Source organism: Micrasema longulum, unplaced genomic scaffold (assembly GCF_059751315.1).
Source record: "Micrasema longulum isolate JH-2025_06_02 unplaced genomic scaffold, ASM5975131v1 h1tg001135l, whole genome shotgun sequence".
Lineage (NCBI taxonomy): Eukaryota > Metazoa > Arthropoda > Insecta > Trichoptera > Brachycentridae > Micrasema > Micrasema longulum.
Window position 1 is genome coordinate 519,450 of NW_028278323.1, and position 16,237 is coordinate 535,686.

The 16,237-nt window shown below is 30.1% G+C and overlaps 1 protein-coding gene across 1 annotated transcript in view; it reads right to left on the reverse strand.

Annotated features, from left to right (window-relative positions):
- LOC148276873 (protein takeout-like) overlaps positions 1 to 14,079 on the reverse strand; it is a 62,489-nt gene extending 48,410 nt beyond the window's left edge. The window contains exon 1 of the mRNA XM_088233640.1: positions 13,668 to 14,079. Coding sequence (XP_088089766.1) covers positions 13,668 to 13,755 — 88 coding nt within the window. The 5' untranslated portion in view covers positions 13,756 to 14,079. The remainder of the gene's footprint in view (positions 1 to 13,667) is intronic.
- Between the last annotated feature and the right edge of the window lie 2,158 nt (positions 14,080 to 16,237).

Consider the following 16,237-nt stretch of genomic DNA (forward strand, 5'->3'; position numbering starts at 1 on the left):
AAAAAAAAAAGTTATTATATCATCGTCGCCTGTTTGTTTCTTTGAAATAAATAATAAACAAGAATTTCCTACGCCGATCGATAGATTGCCTTACATATTTCAACAGAAAGATAGCAACAAGTCCAAATGAGAAGATGACGATTATAATTAAACCTCGTGGCAGTTTTTTCCTCGGATTTCTTCGATTGATATTTTTGAGCTTAAATAATATATAATTCTAGTCTCATCAATTTCCTATTACATCATATCATTCATTTCTCTCATCAATCATAATAATTTATTAAGATAACGTAATGGTTAATAAAAAGAGATATTGCGTTATTATAAGTTTAAGGAAGCAGACTAAATAAAAAAGTTCAGTGGTACTTTAAAAATATTTTAGTTGTTAAAAGACTATCAAAGTAAGCCAGAATTTTATTTTTTCCATTTTTATATACCGTATTATCAGCGCTACGATTTTTTAAAGTTTCGTATTTCTGAAACAACTCCACGTGTAACGCCAGAGGTTAATTTCCGCTTATTCTCATTCAGTTCTTCCCATTTTTTACTTGTAAAATTAACCCAATATTTTTTGACTACTCTCTTGGCGATAAAATATTAAGTAGAGTTAACATTATTAAGGATCTCGGGGTTTATTTTGACACAAAATTAAATTTAAAACATCATATAGATTATTACATAACTCGTAAGTCACTTAAGCTACTGGGGTTCCTAAAGAGAGTAACCAAATCCTTTAAAAAACCGGAAACTGTCATATGTCTATATATGAGTTTGATTCGCAGTAATCTTGAGTATGCCTCATGCGTATGGAGTCCGCAATATCAAAACCATATAAATTCAATAGAATCTGTTCAAAAAAAGTTCTTAAAGTGCCTTTTGTATAAATTCCAAATTTCCAACCCACGTTCAAATTCAAATTACGAGCAACTTCTAACTCTTTTTAATTTTAATTCTCTGATAAAACGCCGCGTTGTTTTCGATATAAAATTTTTGTATAAAATATTAAACTACAAAGTAGATACCAACCTTCTAAATAAAATACAAATAAATGCAGGATTGAGAACACTCAGACATCGGGAAATATTTAAACTGCCTTTGTTTTCAAATAATGCTACATACCACACACCTATGGCCCGCATGTGTCGGGAATATAATATATAATATATACTGCCGAAACAATAAAATTGACATTTTTCACGATACTCTCTCAGCTTTTTCGAATAATCTCTTAGGAATAAATCTTATTCAATGAGTACACACGTACAACTTATTTTTTATTGCATTGTATCCCGTATAAACAAAAATATTAAAAATATGTATTACAACTTAACGTATAAATCTATTTTGTGTAATTCTATAATTGAAGATATATATGCATGTTAAATTATTTCGACGAATGCTTTTCAATTGTATGTTTTCTAGTATGTATCTTTATTGAATTACCTAATAAAATAAAATAAAATTGGTCCAGAAACGTCAAGCAGACCGGAAATCTTCCATAGTACTCTGATCATAGGTTGATTCATAAGAACCAGTGACGTCATTCAAAATAGTGCGTTTTTGTTAAAATATTTTCAATTATTTTTTCCGTTCATTTTCAAGAAACATTGCCATAAAATTAAATGCTCTAATTTTTACCCCGCGCAAGAAATCATTTTTTGAATCCAATTTCCCGTAGGGCTGAAGTTCCTCATTGTGTTTATTAGTTTATTCATATAAAAAATATAAGTGTACAATATTCCTACTAAACACAATTTTCATATGAATTTAGTATCTCTATATTGACATCAACGTTTCCTATTTTTTTTTTTTTTTAATAGAATATTTTTTTTTTTACAAAATACATTTTTGAAATACAGTAATGTATTTTGTAAAAAAAATGTGTAATGTATTTTGTAAAGGTAAATATACAGAACATCTTATATATAACGTGTCTACCTCTCTAGTAAAGTAGATACTTGTGTTTAGAGAGGGAGTTCGTTTCACATTTTTTTATTTTTTTATAAACAAAGTAAATTAAAATAAAGTAAATTAAAATTAAAAATAAAAATAAACAAGGTAAATTAAAAATAAAAAATAAAACATTCTTTGGTATGAAGTCTAGGAAGGGGTGAGTCCTTAATGTTTTTTAATTTTAGTTTTAAAAGTTTGATATTTTTTTATAGATTTTAAGTTTTCCGGAAGTTTGTTAAAGTTTTTTTTACCTATGTACGTATATGGTTTAACGCTGCTGTTGTTTTACATCTGTGCAAAATTAAATTATTAGAAAATCTAGAGTTACTTGAATTTTGCACTTCAATTGTTTTTTCATTAAAAGTTTGTAAGATAGAGGCTTTATTAAAAATTTCTTCAATTGTTGGTATATTAAGTTCTTCGAATACTAGTTTTGATGAGTAAGTTCTGGGCTTTTTAAGAATTATTTTTGCAATCTTTTTTTGAATAATAGAGAGTGAAATAATTGTGTTTGAAATATAAAAATAAACTCCGTGAGCACCATTCGAGCGTTAGTAATTTCAACATCCGAACTGTTCTTCTGGTTGAATCTGTGAGAGATCCCGTGAAAGAGTATATTTTATTTTTCTGGAATTGCATTTATGATAATTGAGTTGGCTGGTGGATCTTGAGAGGGGGGTGCGGTAAAGTCGATAAGTCAACTTTGTTTTTTTCCAATTTTGACTTGAATCGGAGCATTCATGAAATGACTTATCGTGGATTCTCACACTCCCAGATCAATTTTTTTTATTTAAAAAAAATAATATTTTGTCTTTAAATAGTACAAACATAATAAATGAATGTCCTAATATTAACTTATATCTAATTATTATTAAAACATATACTCATTATTAACGATTTTCAAACGATATACGTATACTTAAAAAGAAAACTTCTATAAAGCTAACACGAATAAGATTACTTTTTAAAACGTATCTGATAAACACATGTTTTTTTAATTGACATTTAAATGAAATAATATTTTTTTGCTCTCTTATTTCCAATGGTATTTCCTTATAATATAACTGTACTGCTCGGTGAATCAATGAGTTCTGTGTACTTGTTTTCCTACGAAATGGTAGTCTTACTTCATGTTTATTTCTTGTTTTATATATATGTTCACATTGATTAGAAAATACCTTTTGAGTCAACTCTTTAGCGGTATAACCATTAATCATTTTATGAACAAAAAACATTACATTAAAATATATTAGTTGACGTACTGTCATAATTTTTGCTTGTTTCAGCATCAACTTTATTCTGGTGTATTTATTTTTTCTCAAAATTACTCTCATAGCCCTATTCTGCAGAACAGTAAGTTTATTTTTTTCCCCTTCAGTTGCCAAAAACAAAATACTACTACAATAATTTATATGTGGCACAATTATGGAGTTATAAATCATCCTGCACGAATCTGCAGTTATATATCTTCTGATTCTTCCCATAAGAGAAACCTTCCTTGCTATCTTATTTGTCACATATCTTGTATTCTGGGAAAAAGTCAATCTAGAATCTATTATAATCCCCAAATATTTTATCTCTTTCACATCCTTTAACATTTCTTCATCCATCATTATTGTTGATGAAATAGGATTTTTTTATTTCCTATGTTCATAAACTTAGTTTTATCTGTATTCAGCTTAAGTTTATTCTTCTTCAACCATATTTCGATATTTTTAAGGTCATATTTTAGTTGATATACTATGGATTCATAATTTTCTCCTGCAATATATACCAGGGCATCATCCGCATATAATCTTATTTTACAGTATTTAAGAATTTTCACCATTGCATCACAGTATGCCCTTTCGATACATACCGATGAGATTGAGATGAGAAAAAGCATTTACAAAACATGTTAGATGCGTAAACATTAGATGCAACATTACGTTGACATGTGTTTCAATGACGTTGAACTCATAATTATGCTACGAGTGTATTTAACACAGAACAGATGATCCCGTAGTAGGCAGCGTACCTGTCTAGATGTCGTCAGTACGTGATTTGAGACCAAAATTCATATGACCGGCAGGTGCCATCACTACGAATAGTCAAGGCCCAGCGTGGCGCTTTATATGGAATGGTGCCACTAGATTTGCGTACTTATTTGAATTAAAGATGCATGTTTAGAATAACGTTTAATGGGTGGGTGAACAGCATTTTTAATATGATTAATAATTAAATTAAATGAAATATCTCGGTGTATACATAGACAAAAACTTAAAATGGAAAGACCATATTAGTGAACTAGTTAAAAGTATTAGAAAATGAAACATTTAAGTTTGTAAGTGAAAATTCTTGATGGAAGTTCATTGTAATTTATTATATAAATAAAACACGAGTGATACTTTAATCCACAAATTTGGAATATCCAGTGACCGGTTTCATCGCTTTCGCGACATCTTCGAGACTGGTATATTTATTAAAAAGTTAAATGTATTTATACAGAACAGAGGTAAGGATACATAATTCAAAGTTATATGTAAGTAAATTAAATAAAGTTATTTTTATCTTAAGGATCATTATCATTAAAATAACATTATTATTACATCTCATTAAAATAACATTATATCCATTCATTTGTTAACCCATAGAAAATTTGTCGAAAATGATCCTTAAGATAAAAATAACTTTATTTAATTTACTTACATATAACTTTGAATTATGTATCCTTACCTCTGTTCTGTATAAATACATTTAACTTTTTAATAAATATACCAGTCTCGAAGATGTCGCGAAAGCGATGAAACCGGTCACTGGATATTCCAAATTTGTGGATTAAAGTATCACTCGTGTTTTATTTATATAATATATTAGAAAATGTATATACATATTTATTAGATTAAGGAATATTTTCTTCTTCTTCACGTGTCATGTCGGGTCTTCCCGACGTTGACGATCACTTGGGAGAAAGCTTCTTCAGCGCCCTTGAGGTGATTAAAAAAAAATGGCGCTATATAAATTATCCAAACATTATTATTATCATTCTCTATCCTGAGCCGTGCGAAACAGCTCCTCCACAGTTCTAATCCTGGTCCATGCTCGGATGTTTCGAAGCCAGGAAAGCTGTTTTCTTCCGACCCCTCTACGTCCCTCGATCTTCCCCTTCATGACAAGCTGAAGTATGGCATATTTATCACCTCTCAACACATGGCCAAAATATGAAATCTTACGGAGCTTAACAGCGGTGAAAAGTTCTCTATTAGTATTGGCTCTACGTAATACTTCATTGTTGGTTATCATATCGGTCCAAGATATTCTTAACATTCTACGGTGGATCCACATTTCAAATGCTTCGAGGCGGTTTATAATATTAACTTTAATTTTTTTATTTTATTTTATTTATTTCGAATACAAACAGATGTACAGATTAAATGAATATTTTTTTTAAGAAACCATATAAAATGTATACATAGTAGGGCCTGCCATCCAATTATGTATATGTATTCACTAAATAATACTGTAATAAAGCGACGACGGCTTGAAGTTTAAACTATATAAATAATAAATATACTATTTATTTATTTATTTATTTATTTATTTAGCATTTCACAGTTTTAAAATGTACAGAGTTTATTTGTTTCAGGTCCCGACTAGCTAGGAAATTCCTGTGTTTAGGAAGGACCTTATTTTATTCATGTGTTTTTTATTATTTTTAATTTCATTAAATGATGCTTAATAAATTCAAAGAATAATAATAACATTATAAAAAATCAATATAAATTTAAATTAGAAAACATGCAAGTAATAATAATAAAAATTGAATCATAAAAATAGATTAGAAAATATGCCATTAATAGTAAATAAATGAGACACAATTATTATAAATTATAAAACATACCGATAATAATAAAAATTGAACCACAAATACACATTATAATATATAAAATGAGTAATTAAGAAATTAAACTATATATTAAAATAAGATAAATATGGACAAAACAAGGAGATAGTGGAAAGGAAAATAAAGAAATTGATAAGGAGTGGTAAAGGATGATTGAAGGAAAGTGAGAGTGGAAAATTGCATTTGATTTAATGATTAAACGAATTATGAATGAAGAGCATGAATCATGCCTATTAATTATCTTCTGTACATATTGTATGGAGTGTTAAATATATCAAGACTATTAAATTTTTTGTTAAATGTTTCACATATACGAGGGATCGTAGAATGTTTCCGATGATTAGTTTTAAATTTACGAATATAGAAAATATCAGAGAGTCTAGTTGGCCTGGAGGGGACACGGTAAGCAAGTAGATTAATGAGTTCCGGGGAATTGAATTTATTATTGACAATTTTATAAAGCAGGATCTGATCAAACATATCTCTTCTGTGTGCTAATAAAACAAGGTTATAAAATTTTAATAAAGCTAAATAATTTGGAAAATGCAAATGAAATTTGTATTCTAGTTTTTTCAGGATTTTTTTTTGAACATTCTCGATTCTATTAATATTTAATTTATAAACAGGAGACCAGATAGCAGTGCAATATTCAAGATGGGGGCGTACGTATGTTATGTAAAGCAATATAAATGAACCTAAATTCTTAAAAGATTTACACAGCCGCATGATAAATCCAGTCATTTTGTATGCCTTGTTAATTATAGTTTATATATGACTATTGTAATTTAAGTTTGAGTCCAAAATAATTCCCAAGTCACGTATTTCGTTTACTTCTCTAATTGTATTTTCATTTATCATATAGTCATATTTTATTTTATTTTTATTACGAGTGAAAGATATTTTGTAACATTTAGACACATTGATATAAAGTTTGTTTTCAACACAGTAACTCGATAATGCATGTAAATCTTGTTGTAATTTTGCACAATCATCTCTACACTTGACTTTAAGGTAATTTTTTTATCGTCAGCATTTAGAGTCCACGCCTCTACACCGTACAGTAACACATACTATATATAACATTTGACCATTCGTTGTCTCAGCTTAAGGTTTATATCATCGTCACAAAGAAGATTTTTCAGGAATATTTAAAAAATCAATCATTTGAAAATAGCTTATTAATTAATTGTACAATATTTGTTACAATATTGTATTGTAGGATGGGGTGGTGCATATGCCGATATATTAAACTCCCTTAAAATAGTACAAAGATGAATTATTAAAGTAATTTTAAAGAAACCCTCAACATTCAATACGGAAAGCCTACATAAAATATTTAAGGTTCATACATTAGACACTCTTTATAAAATAATTTCCATTGTACAAATTTATAAAGAAGAAAAAATAAAAAATTTGAGATGAATAAGTCACTCAGATACCAACATAATATTTGTAAAATAGAATTACTTTTATAAAAAGTTTCTACTGAACCTCAAATATTTTAAATAGACTTTCCGTATTGAATGTTGAGGGTTTCATTAGAATTACTTTAATAATTAATTGTTCTATTTTAAGAGGGTTTCATATATTGGCGTATGAACAGTTTTTATGAACAAAGATTGTACAATTGAGTAATAAGCTATTTTTAAATTATTTTTAATTCATTTATAGAATCACTTTGTAAAGCACCCTTGAGGTATTATATTATAGAAATGGCGCTATATAAGTTATCTCTTATAATAGTTATATCATAAGAATATATTCTCAATGTTATTCCCGATTTGTGAAAATACCCTATTAATATGTTAAATCCGGAACGCTACCACGAGGCCACAACCCGGTTCGTCGGCTTTTTAAATTATCCAGCTAAAGTTGTTTGTATGTAAATTAAAAATGCTTCTAGTCAACTGTCGGTGATCTTCGATCCTTGACAGTTGATTAGAAATTAAGTCCCTAACGATCTTTGTAAAAAAAATCAGCGAAAGAAATATCAACAATGTTTTGAGTATGTCCAAATGCTTGCAGACTGGCTGGATTTCCTCCCTAGGGAGTTGTTCAAATGTATTTTTTTTGCAACAGAGGGAAAACATTTTTGAGAGGGGAATATGAAAGTCTAGGCATTTACAGGGCTTATGACTTGTTATTTCACGTTGGTCACTTAACAAACTGATAAATATTGACCATTATTCTTACGTTACAACATCCGCATTTACTCTTTTGACTTTTGGTAATTAAAATAACTGAAGCCTTCATTAACGTAGGTAAGATTTATCTGGCTGGATTATTTTTCCTGCAAGGCAACGGCTGAAAATTCATTTACATTTTTATACTTCTTTTAATACCAGTTTTTACCGGCAAAACTTTGTTTATGTGCAAATATTTGTTGCAAGGCTGTTATAATAAATTTAAATTTTAAGCAAAAATACGGTAATGTAAAAATTTTATAAATAGGTATTTGAACATGGTTTTTCTGTCCCTTTTTTGCAGGTGACACTCCAAGTTCAAATGTACATATATGCTTATATCAGTCCACTAAAAAAACAGCTGTAATTCAGAAATAAATAACAATATTTTTATATATTTAAAAGAAAATTAAAAAGGTACAAATTTTGGCGATTTCTTTATTGTCAAGTCTGTTTTTTGATTCGCTGGAAGATATTGCTTTAAGCAATAAGTCCGCCAAAGCGCAATTATTTTTGTCAATTTCATTTAAAAAAAGTTAATTTAAAAAAACCGATCGCAATATACAGGTGCAGGCAGGTAAGTAAAGATTAGTACAGTATTGTATAATGGAATTGGTAGATTATTTTCAGAAATGTGTACTAGTCAGTAATACCCAAGTCATGTAATGATATGACTACATGCAGAATCATCAGTTGCACAAGTGGCTTACGACACTGTCATCACAACAAATTTTATGAAATCGTATATAGACTTCTTCCTTGAAATTTTTTGTGTGTTTTTATTTATTTATTAAGTACTGTGAATAATGATATTCTAATATTATACATATTTACACATATTCTTACATTACTGTTTATACACTTATTGTCCTAATTTGTAATTTTTATCCTGTTGTTTTATATTTATTTATTTGTTTGACAAATTGTAGTCTGCATTTTACGGGCTGTTTAAACCATTACGTAAAGCGAAATGCAGATAGCTGTTAAACTGCCGATATGTACAGACAAATAGATCCATATTATCCGCAAAAACCGAATTCAGCAAGCGAATTGCTCTATTAATGGGTGAATTCTGACTTGCATTTGAACGGCTTCTGGGTGTGTAAAACAGTGCTTGAGATCTCTCTCCAGTATAATAAGGAAATATCACTTTTTTCAAAACATTTTCAAAGAAGTAAAGGTCCATGAAATACAGATCAGTAAAAAAAATTTTTGCTTATTAGTAACATTAAAAATATTTTTAATTTGTAATTTTGAATTCCCGCAAAAAACGGTTATTCCATTGGCCACGCCCCTTATACGTCACGACTCATGTTTATTTGTTCCCGGTCATTGAAATCTGTTTAGAACATTATCACGAATCTTGACGTCATAACGACTACGGCCAAACACGTCGCGTTTTTCTAGCTTCGTTTTTTTTTTTCGAGCATGAGGAATGTTCCTCCGAAGTTTCGCGGTCTGGCCCTGAAAAACCATGTATATCCTTCAGGAAGCAACGCAGACAAAAATATAGTGACCAAAAGCCGGTTGAGTCGATTTTATTATAATCCAAATGGCATGTTTATTTTATTTTTCGAAATATTAAAACGACCAATATAGCTTTGTGGTGGTTTCTTTCCAACTTACCGATAATTTAAGTGACTTGGGTATTTACGATTATTTCATTTCGTGAATAAATAATAACATGTTTGGGTGACCTAATAAAAGTTATGTCATTATCTTATTTATCAAAGTGCGTTCATTTGTTTTTTTTCAATCTAATATTGACTAGTTAAATAAACGTCTTCTTTAAACTTATAATAATTTATATTACGCTTTGTTTCATAGATTCATATCTAAAAGCCTTCGGTATAATTTTTAACTAAAAATTTCGTGCTAACTTCGAAAAATACGAAACGATCGACGAAAGAATACGAACGTGTCACAATTTGGGTTCTTCTTTTACAATTTCCCAAAAAGTTGATTTTTTGAGTTGAGCCGTTTTCGTCCTAAAGGTGCGATATGGTCAACGTTAAACGAACAGACAACGAGATAAGTTTTGTATATAATTAAATATTAAATTTACAGTACACATTATAATCATTTCCTTATTCGCAACCCGATATTGCATATTAATTTTTTTTTATGTTTAAATGAGTCGTCAATGTCAGGGGAACCCGACATGACACGTGAAGAAGAAAAATTATTAATTGTGCTTTTGTACCTGGCAAAAATCAACACGCGTGTTAGTTGAAAGGGGATTTCTTGTATTTGTACATATGTATTTTGAAGGAAATGTTAACATTATGTACACAAATTAATGCATTTTCGATCAAAATTTCTTTCTTAGAAAGCGTTGCAGCATACGAGAATATCGCATAACATTCATAGTAGCTGTCCATATTATGAACGCATGCACTCAAATTTTGATCCTCGATATATTTACCCTATACTTTTGATATTGTTCAAAAATGTAAGGCTCCAGTTTGACGAAGAGTAAGGAAATTATAATTTTTAAAACCCTATCCTTTATAAATCGCGCCATTAAAAAAAAGTCAATGAATATTAATTAAAATAATTACTTTCTAAGGCATTTCTGATAAAAAAAACATGGTTAAAAGTTTTACTCGTAAAAAATGTAATTACTTTTCGACAGGCAGATTACGCCTGTTCAAGTTGAGCCTAGACTGAGATACATTGGTACCTATAGGTATATAAAGATATTTCTGAATTACTTGATAAGTTAGATCGGTTGCAGAATATTTGTATTCGTTATATCTTTGATCTAATTATTAATAAATGGGCACTGCAAGACCTTAAAGATATCGAAATATTACAATTCTACTCTCTACCAATAATTTACCTGTCTCCACTCAATAAGCCAGTAGACATACATATTTTGTAGATATTGTAATATTAAAATGCAAACATATTATTGAAATTAACTGCAACAGAGAGGGAAAATATTTTTAAGAAAAAAATATTTGGAAGTCTAGGCATCTAGGCTTATAACCTGGTTTTGGCTGGATTAAGAGGCACTTTACAAACTATGTAACATTCACAATTCTGCCTATAATTAAACATCCGCATTTGAACAATTCTCTTATCTGTTGACTTTTGGGAAGAAGAGCTAGGGAGATTCATTTGGCTGAATTATTTCACCTACTAGGCAAAGTCAGAAAATGTTTTTTTAATTGTTATACTTCTTTTATACCAATTGATTGAATCAATAATATTTTGAGTATTTCCAAATATTTGTAGATGAGGCTGTTCCAAAAAAAATAATCTTGACAACTCCCTAGAGAGCAAAACCCAATATCCCATAGAACGCGGAACGTCTTTTCAACGTTTTCAGGCCATTAAAAAAAAATTATATGTGTCCGCCAAATAGTTCAATCGCCCACTCAATTGGGCGGCTATGCCGACATTCAATTGAATGACTAACGAACGCTTAGTCAAAACGTAGAAAGGAACGTTTAACGAAAGGGCTAAACGTCGCTTAGCCTCTTTAATTTTAACACAATAATAATAATTGTATCATGTTAAAATTAATTTGGTTATGTAAAGTTAGGTTAGGTGAGGTTGAGTTAAATAATATAAAAAAGGTTTTTTTACTTAACTTAATTTTTAACTCAAACAAAACTTAACCCAGCTTATCCTTAGTTAACCCGCGTTCAGCTGTTTCCAAATGGCAAACATTCAACCTACCAACCCTTCGAGAAATTTTGCCATACGATTTAATCCCCTCATTTTTACTGCGCGTAAGAAAACATTTTTTGTATCCAATTTTCCATTGCACTGAACTTCCTCATTGCGATTAACACCAGCAAAACGTTTTTATAAATAAATGCAGTTATTTTGACTGACAAATTGTCTATAAAGTGTAAATAATACTTTTTACTCAGATTCAAAGCATAAAATTTGATTCCAAGCATTTTTAACTTGTAATCAGATTAGTTTTTGGGCGATTCTATAATTTATTTTTCACGGAAATCACAAAATAAAGACTTCATGCACGATCAGAAGAAATTAACTTATTTTGTAGGTAAGTTTATAATTATTTATTTAATAGATACCAATTTTAGCACGTACTGAGAAAAAAATGAGTTTAAAAGGAAAAAAATAGCATTCGATTTTAAAATAAGGATATATATCTGTACCTCAAAGGCAGACGGATGCAAATCCAGAATTCGATGAAATAACATTTCGATTTTCGTATCCATTGATTTAAAAAAAAGCCTTATAATGAAATAACAAATGTATTAAGAAACTGAAACTACAAATTAATGTTCTGAATTATTAGAAATCACTTAGAGAAAGTAAATTATTTAGGCCATTGTTCAACAATTGACGTTTGGATTTGCATCCCTCTGCCTCTGAGGTACAGATATTTTTTTGATATTTTACATAAACGGCATAAATTGCCTTTTACATAATACTATGAACATACAAAATGAAAAAAATTAATGCAAAAAAAAAAATTGCATAGCTATAAAAATAGTAAGCATAAAAAGGAAACTAAAAAAATAAAATCAAACGTAGAGAAAATTCAAAGAATTATATTGCAAGTGAAAAATGAGATCAAACGCGAACAATAACTAGTAATTGATAAAAAAAAAACTTTTAAGTCCAGAATCAAATATTATAAAATATCTTATCTTCATATTCGATGTTACCAAAAGAAAAAAAATCGTGTTTTATTCGTTCGGGTTCATAATGTTTTGTTTGATATCTCAAGGGGTCTAGGGTTAGGAGTCTAGGGGTAGGCTAATACATTGTGATAGTTAGTTCTGGAAGTCAACAATGTTTTGAGTATGTCCAAATGCTTGCAGACTGGCAAGAAGGCTACTGGCTATAGTTCTAGAAGTTACTAAATAGAAAAAAAGAGATCGTTGTCGATAAAATACATTAAAAAATATGTGTACCTACAAACGTAAATAGGTTTAAAACGAGATCATATAAGCGTTTATATTTATTTTTAACGCCCAAAGGGCTTTTACATTAGTCAGAGGTTATAGAAAATTTACAAGTTTACAAATATTATTTAAAAATTAAAATATGAGAATGCTAGGTACTCAATTATTATTATTAAGAAGTTTTAAGAATAATTGGTTCTTAAAATTTGTTTAAGTTGTAACAAATGATTTTTTAAAAATTTTGTATCAGTGTTTGTTCCCATGAATTACGTTTATAATAATGCACCATAAATTTTATTTATATGTAGCAAATAGTATTTCAACAATGTTTTGAGTATGTTAAAATGTTTGTAGACATCCTGGATTTCCTCCCCAGGGAGTTATTTGGATCTAAATTTGTTGCAAAAGAAACGGGAAACAATTTGAGGAGGGAATATGGAAGTCTAGGCATTCACAGGGCTTATGACCTATTACTAGCTGGTTTAAGTGGCCACTTTACACACTGTGTAATAAGTCACGATTCTGCCTTCCAACTCTTGCATCTGTTGACTTTTGTGGGGTAAAAGAGGTGAAACTTTTATAATGTGGGTGAGATTCATCCGGCGTAAATGCCCTTAAAAGCCTTGTAAATGCGTAGACTTTTATTGCCTTCTCGAAAAAGTTTTCCCTCTCTATTGTAACAAATTAATATTGAAATAATATTTCAATTACCAAAAGTTTTATGAAATAAGTTATTGAAAAGAGTTAACTTACGTGTGGGGTCAAAAAGTCCATTTTTAGTCTCTGACGCCAAGGATGCCACGGCACCACACAACACAACCCATAACATGAAACGAAACATTGTAATGGAAGAAATAATATTTTGACACCAAAAGCCCAGCAAAATTTTCACGTATCACAGCGATGTGAAAAATGGCAAAAACTGCTAGCGCCTCAAAATCCGGTCACAATTTGAAAATTGCAAGCGCGCGCGTTCTATTTTGTTACACAGACAAAATCACTCGATTCAAAAATGTTAGGCTGTCGAAGATGACTGTGACGCAGCCAGTTCGTTAATTGTGTGATATGCTTTTTTATTGCATAATGTTTTTTAGGTTAAATCGGTGTTATGTCATCCGAAATACGTAATGGCGGGTCGAGGCTCGCGGCTTGAGATCCGGAGAGTGAAAGCAAGCTCGTGCTGTTGGGCCAATATATACCCACGCCGGGCGACGCAATGCTGGGTATATAAAAAATCATATTCACCGTGCGATCCTTTTGATAACTGTCCGAATCGTGTTTTCCCAACACAATCTGCATATTTATCCCGGCGTTAGTAAAATAACCGCCCGATTAAGGCTGTAGTCTGATAAAATGTAAGGAAATCATACGATTTTGTCATTTTAAAACGCCGTTCTTTTAAAAGCGTAAAATGATGTTATTTTTATTAGAATTCAACAATATCTTTTTAATGTTATTTTATGTTGCTATATTTTCAATGCTGTGATCATAGAATTAAGAAAAATTCAGAAGAAGCGCAGAATCATATTTGAACACATCGGACTGTGTCCAAAAATCCCCCCACTTTGTCCCCCCTTTGCCGTGTAATGTTGCCAAATGCGAAAAATATAATCATAACACAAGTGTAAGGTAAAAAAAAGCAATTTGTTAATTTCTCTAAAATTTTATTGTGCACACGGAAACATTGATTGACACAACAGAGTAGATAAATAAAGGGTCATTTAAAAAGAGTAATTGAATAAATGGACTTTGAACTTGAAATATAAAACAAATTTTATTTTTTATAAAACGGATATTTTTATATTATGTAAAATAATATTTGATGTTTTAATGATAATGTCGGCCAAATGTCCACCACGGCGTTGTTTAATCCGAGGTCCGATATTCATTAGTTCTCTCATTAGATGAGCAAAGAAGGGTAAAAAACTTTTCTACCCTAGCAACACTAACGAAGTGTCCATTTTGTTTTCTTCGACAATCTGACATATAGAAAATAATACAATTTTTTAGTAATGCATTTGCTACTTAAACATGCTTTCGCTCATTACACATGAAATGTGATACCACCCTGTTTTTTGAGGATCCCAGCAGTATTTTTCTATCCCTGATCCCAGGGAAAACACTTTTGAGAAGGGAATATGAAAGTCGAGGCATTTACAGGGTTAATGACCTGTCATTGGCTTTTAAACACTGTAACGTTCACCATTCTGCCTATGTTTGAAAATCCAAAAACTCTTCCATTTGTTGACTTTTGGGAAGTAAAAGAGCTAAAACCTTTATCATGTGGATGAGATTCATTCGACTGAACCAATGGTTGCTACCAGGCAACGCCTGAAAACAATTTTCCTATTTTAAATTTTTTCTTGGACCAGTTGGTTTTATAACAATATTTTGAGTTTGTCCAAATTTTTGTTGACAAAAGACTAGAATTCACCCTCTAGGCTAATGAAAATGACAGCCAACGATAGGTCATAAGCCCTGTGAATGCCCAGACTTCCATTTTCCCATCTCTAAAATGTTCTCCATCTCTGTTGTAATTTGTTGGACAAACTCAAAATATTGTTTATATTATTGTATTTTTTATTAATACATCTGTTTTTAGTAGGAAAATAGACCTTGATAAAAAAACGCATTACTGAAAATCCATGATAAGGAAATTCATACAAATAATGTTTGGGCATGGTATTGATTGTAAGTTTTTATTTTTTTATAAAAGTATTTTATTACGAGCCTTTCATGATTCATTTTTAATAATCTTAAGGCGGCTATACACGCTGGTCAGAACATTCGCCAGTAAGCTGGCAAATACGTATTGGCAAACGTGTAGCCTATTGTCTGTTTTTCAACACATATTAAAGGTCGCGGAACTGTGCTGAACGCGTCCAACAACTTGTACCATACAGGTGGCTAAATACAAGACGTAAAAAAAATGAAGGGGGTAGAACACCCCAAGGGCTGTGAAAAAAAGGCAAATGTGTTTAATGAATTGTGAAACGTTTCCGAGATATAATTTTCAACTGTTTTTTTATTTGATTTCACCACTGTCATCTGAAATATTTTTTTTCGGAATAAATGTTAACTTTTTTTTTCTTAATTTGTTAAATATTAAGTACGTTATTGAAGAACAAAAAATAACACGTGTCGTTGGAAATTGGAAGTATGACTTAATTCTCACTTTTTATCGAATAATAATATTTCTCAATTGTGTATCGGTTACTCCGACACTGATATTTTTTTAAGATCAGGTATAAAGAGCCACATGGTATTTAAAAAACTTAAGAAAAAAAAAAGCTTTCGCATAATTCTAAGAAAGTAGCCACTTC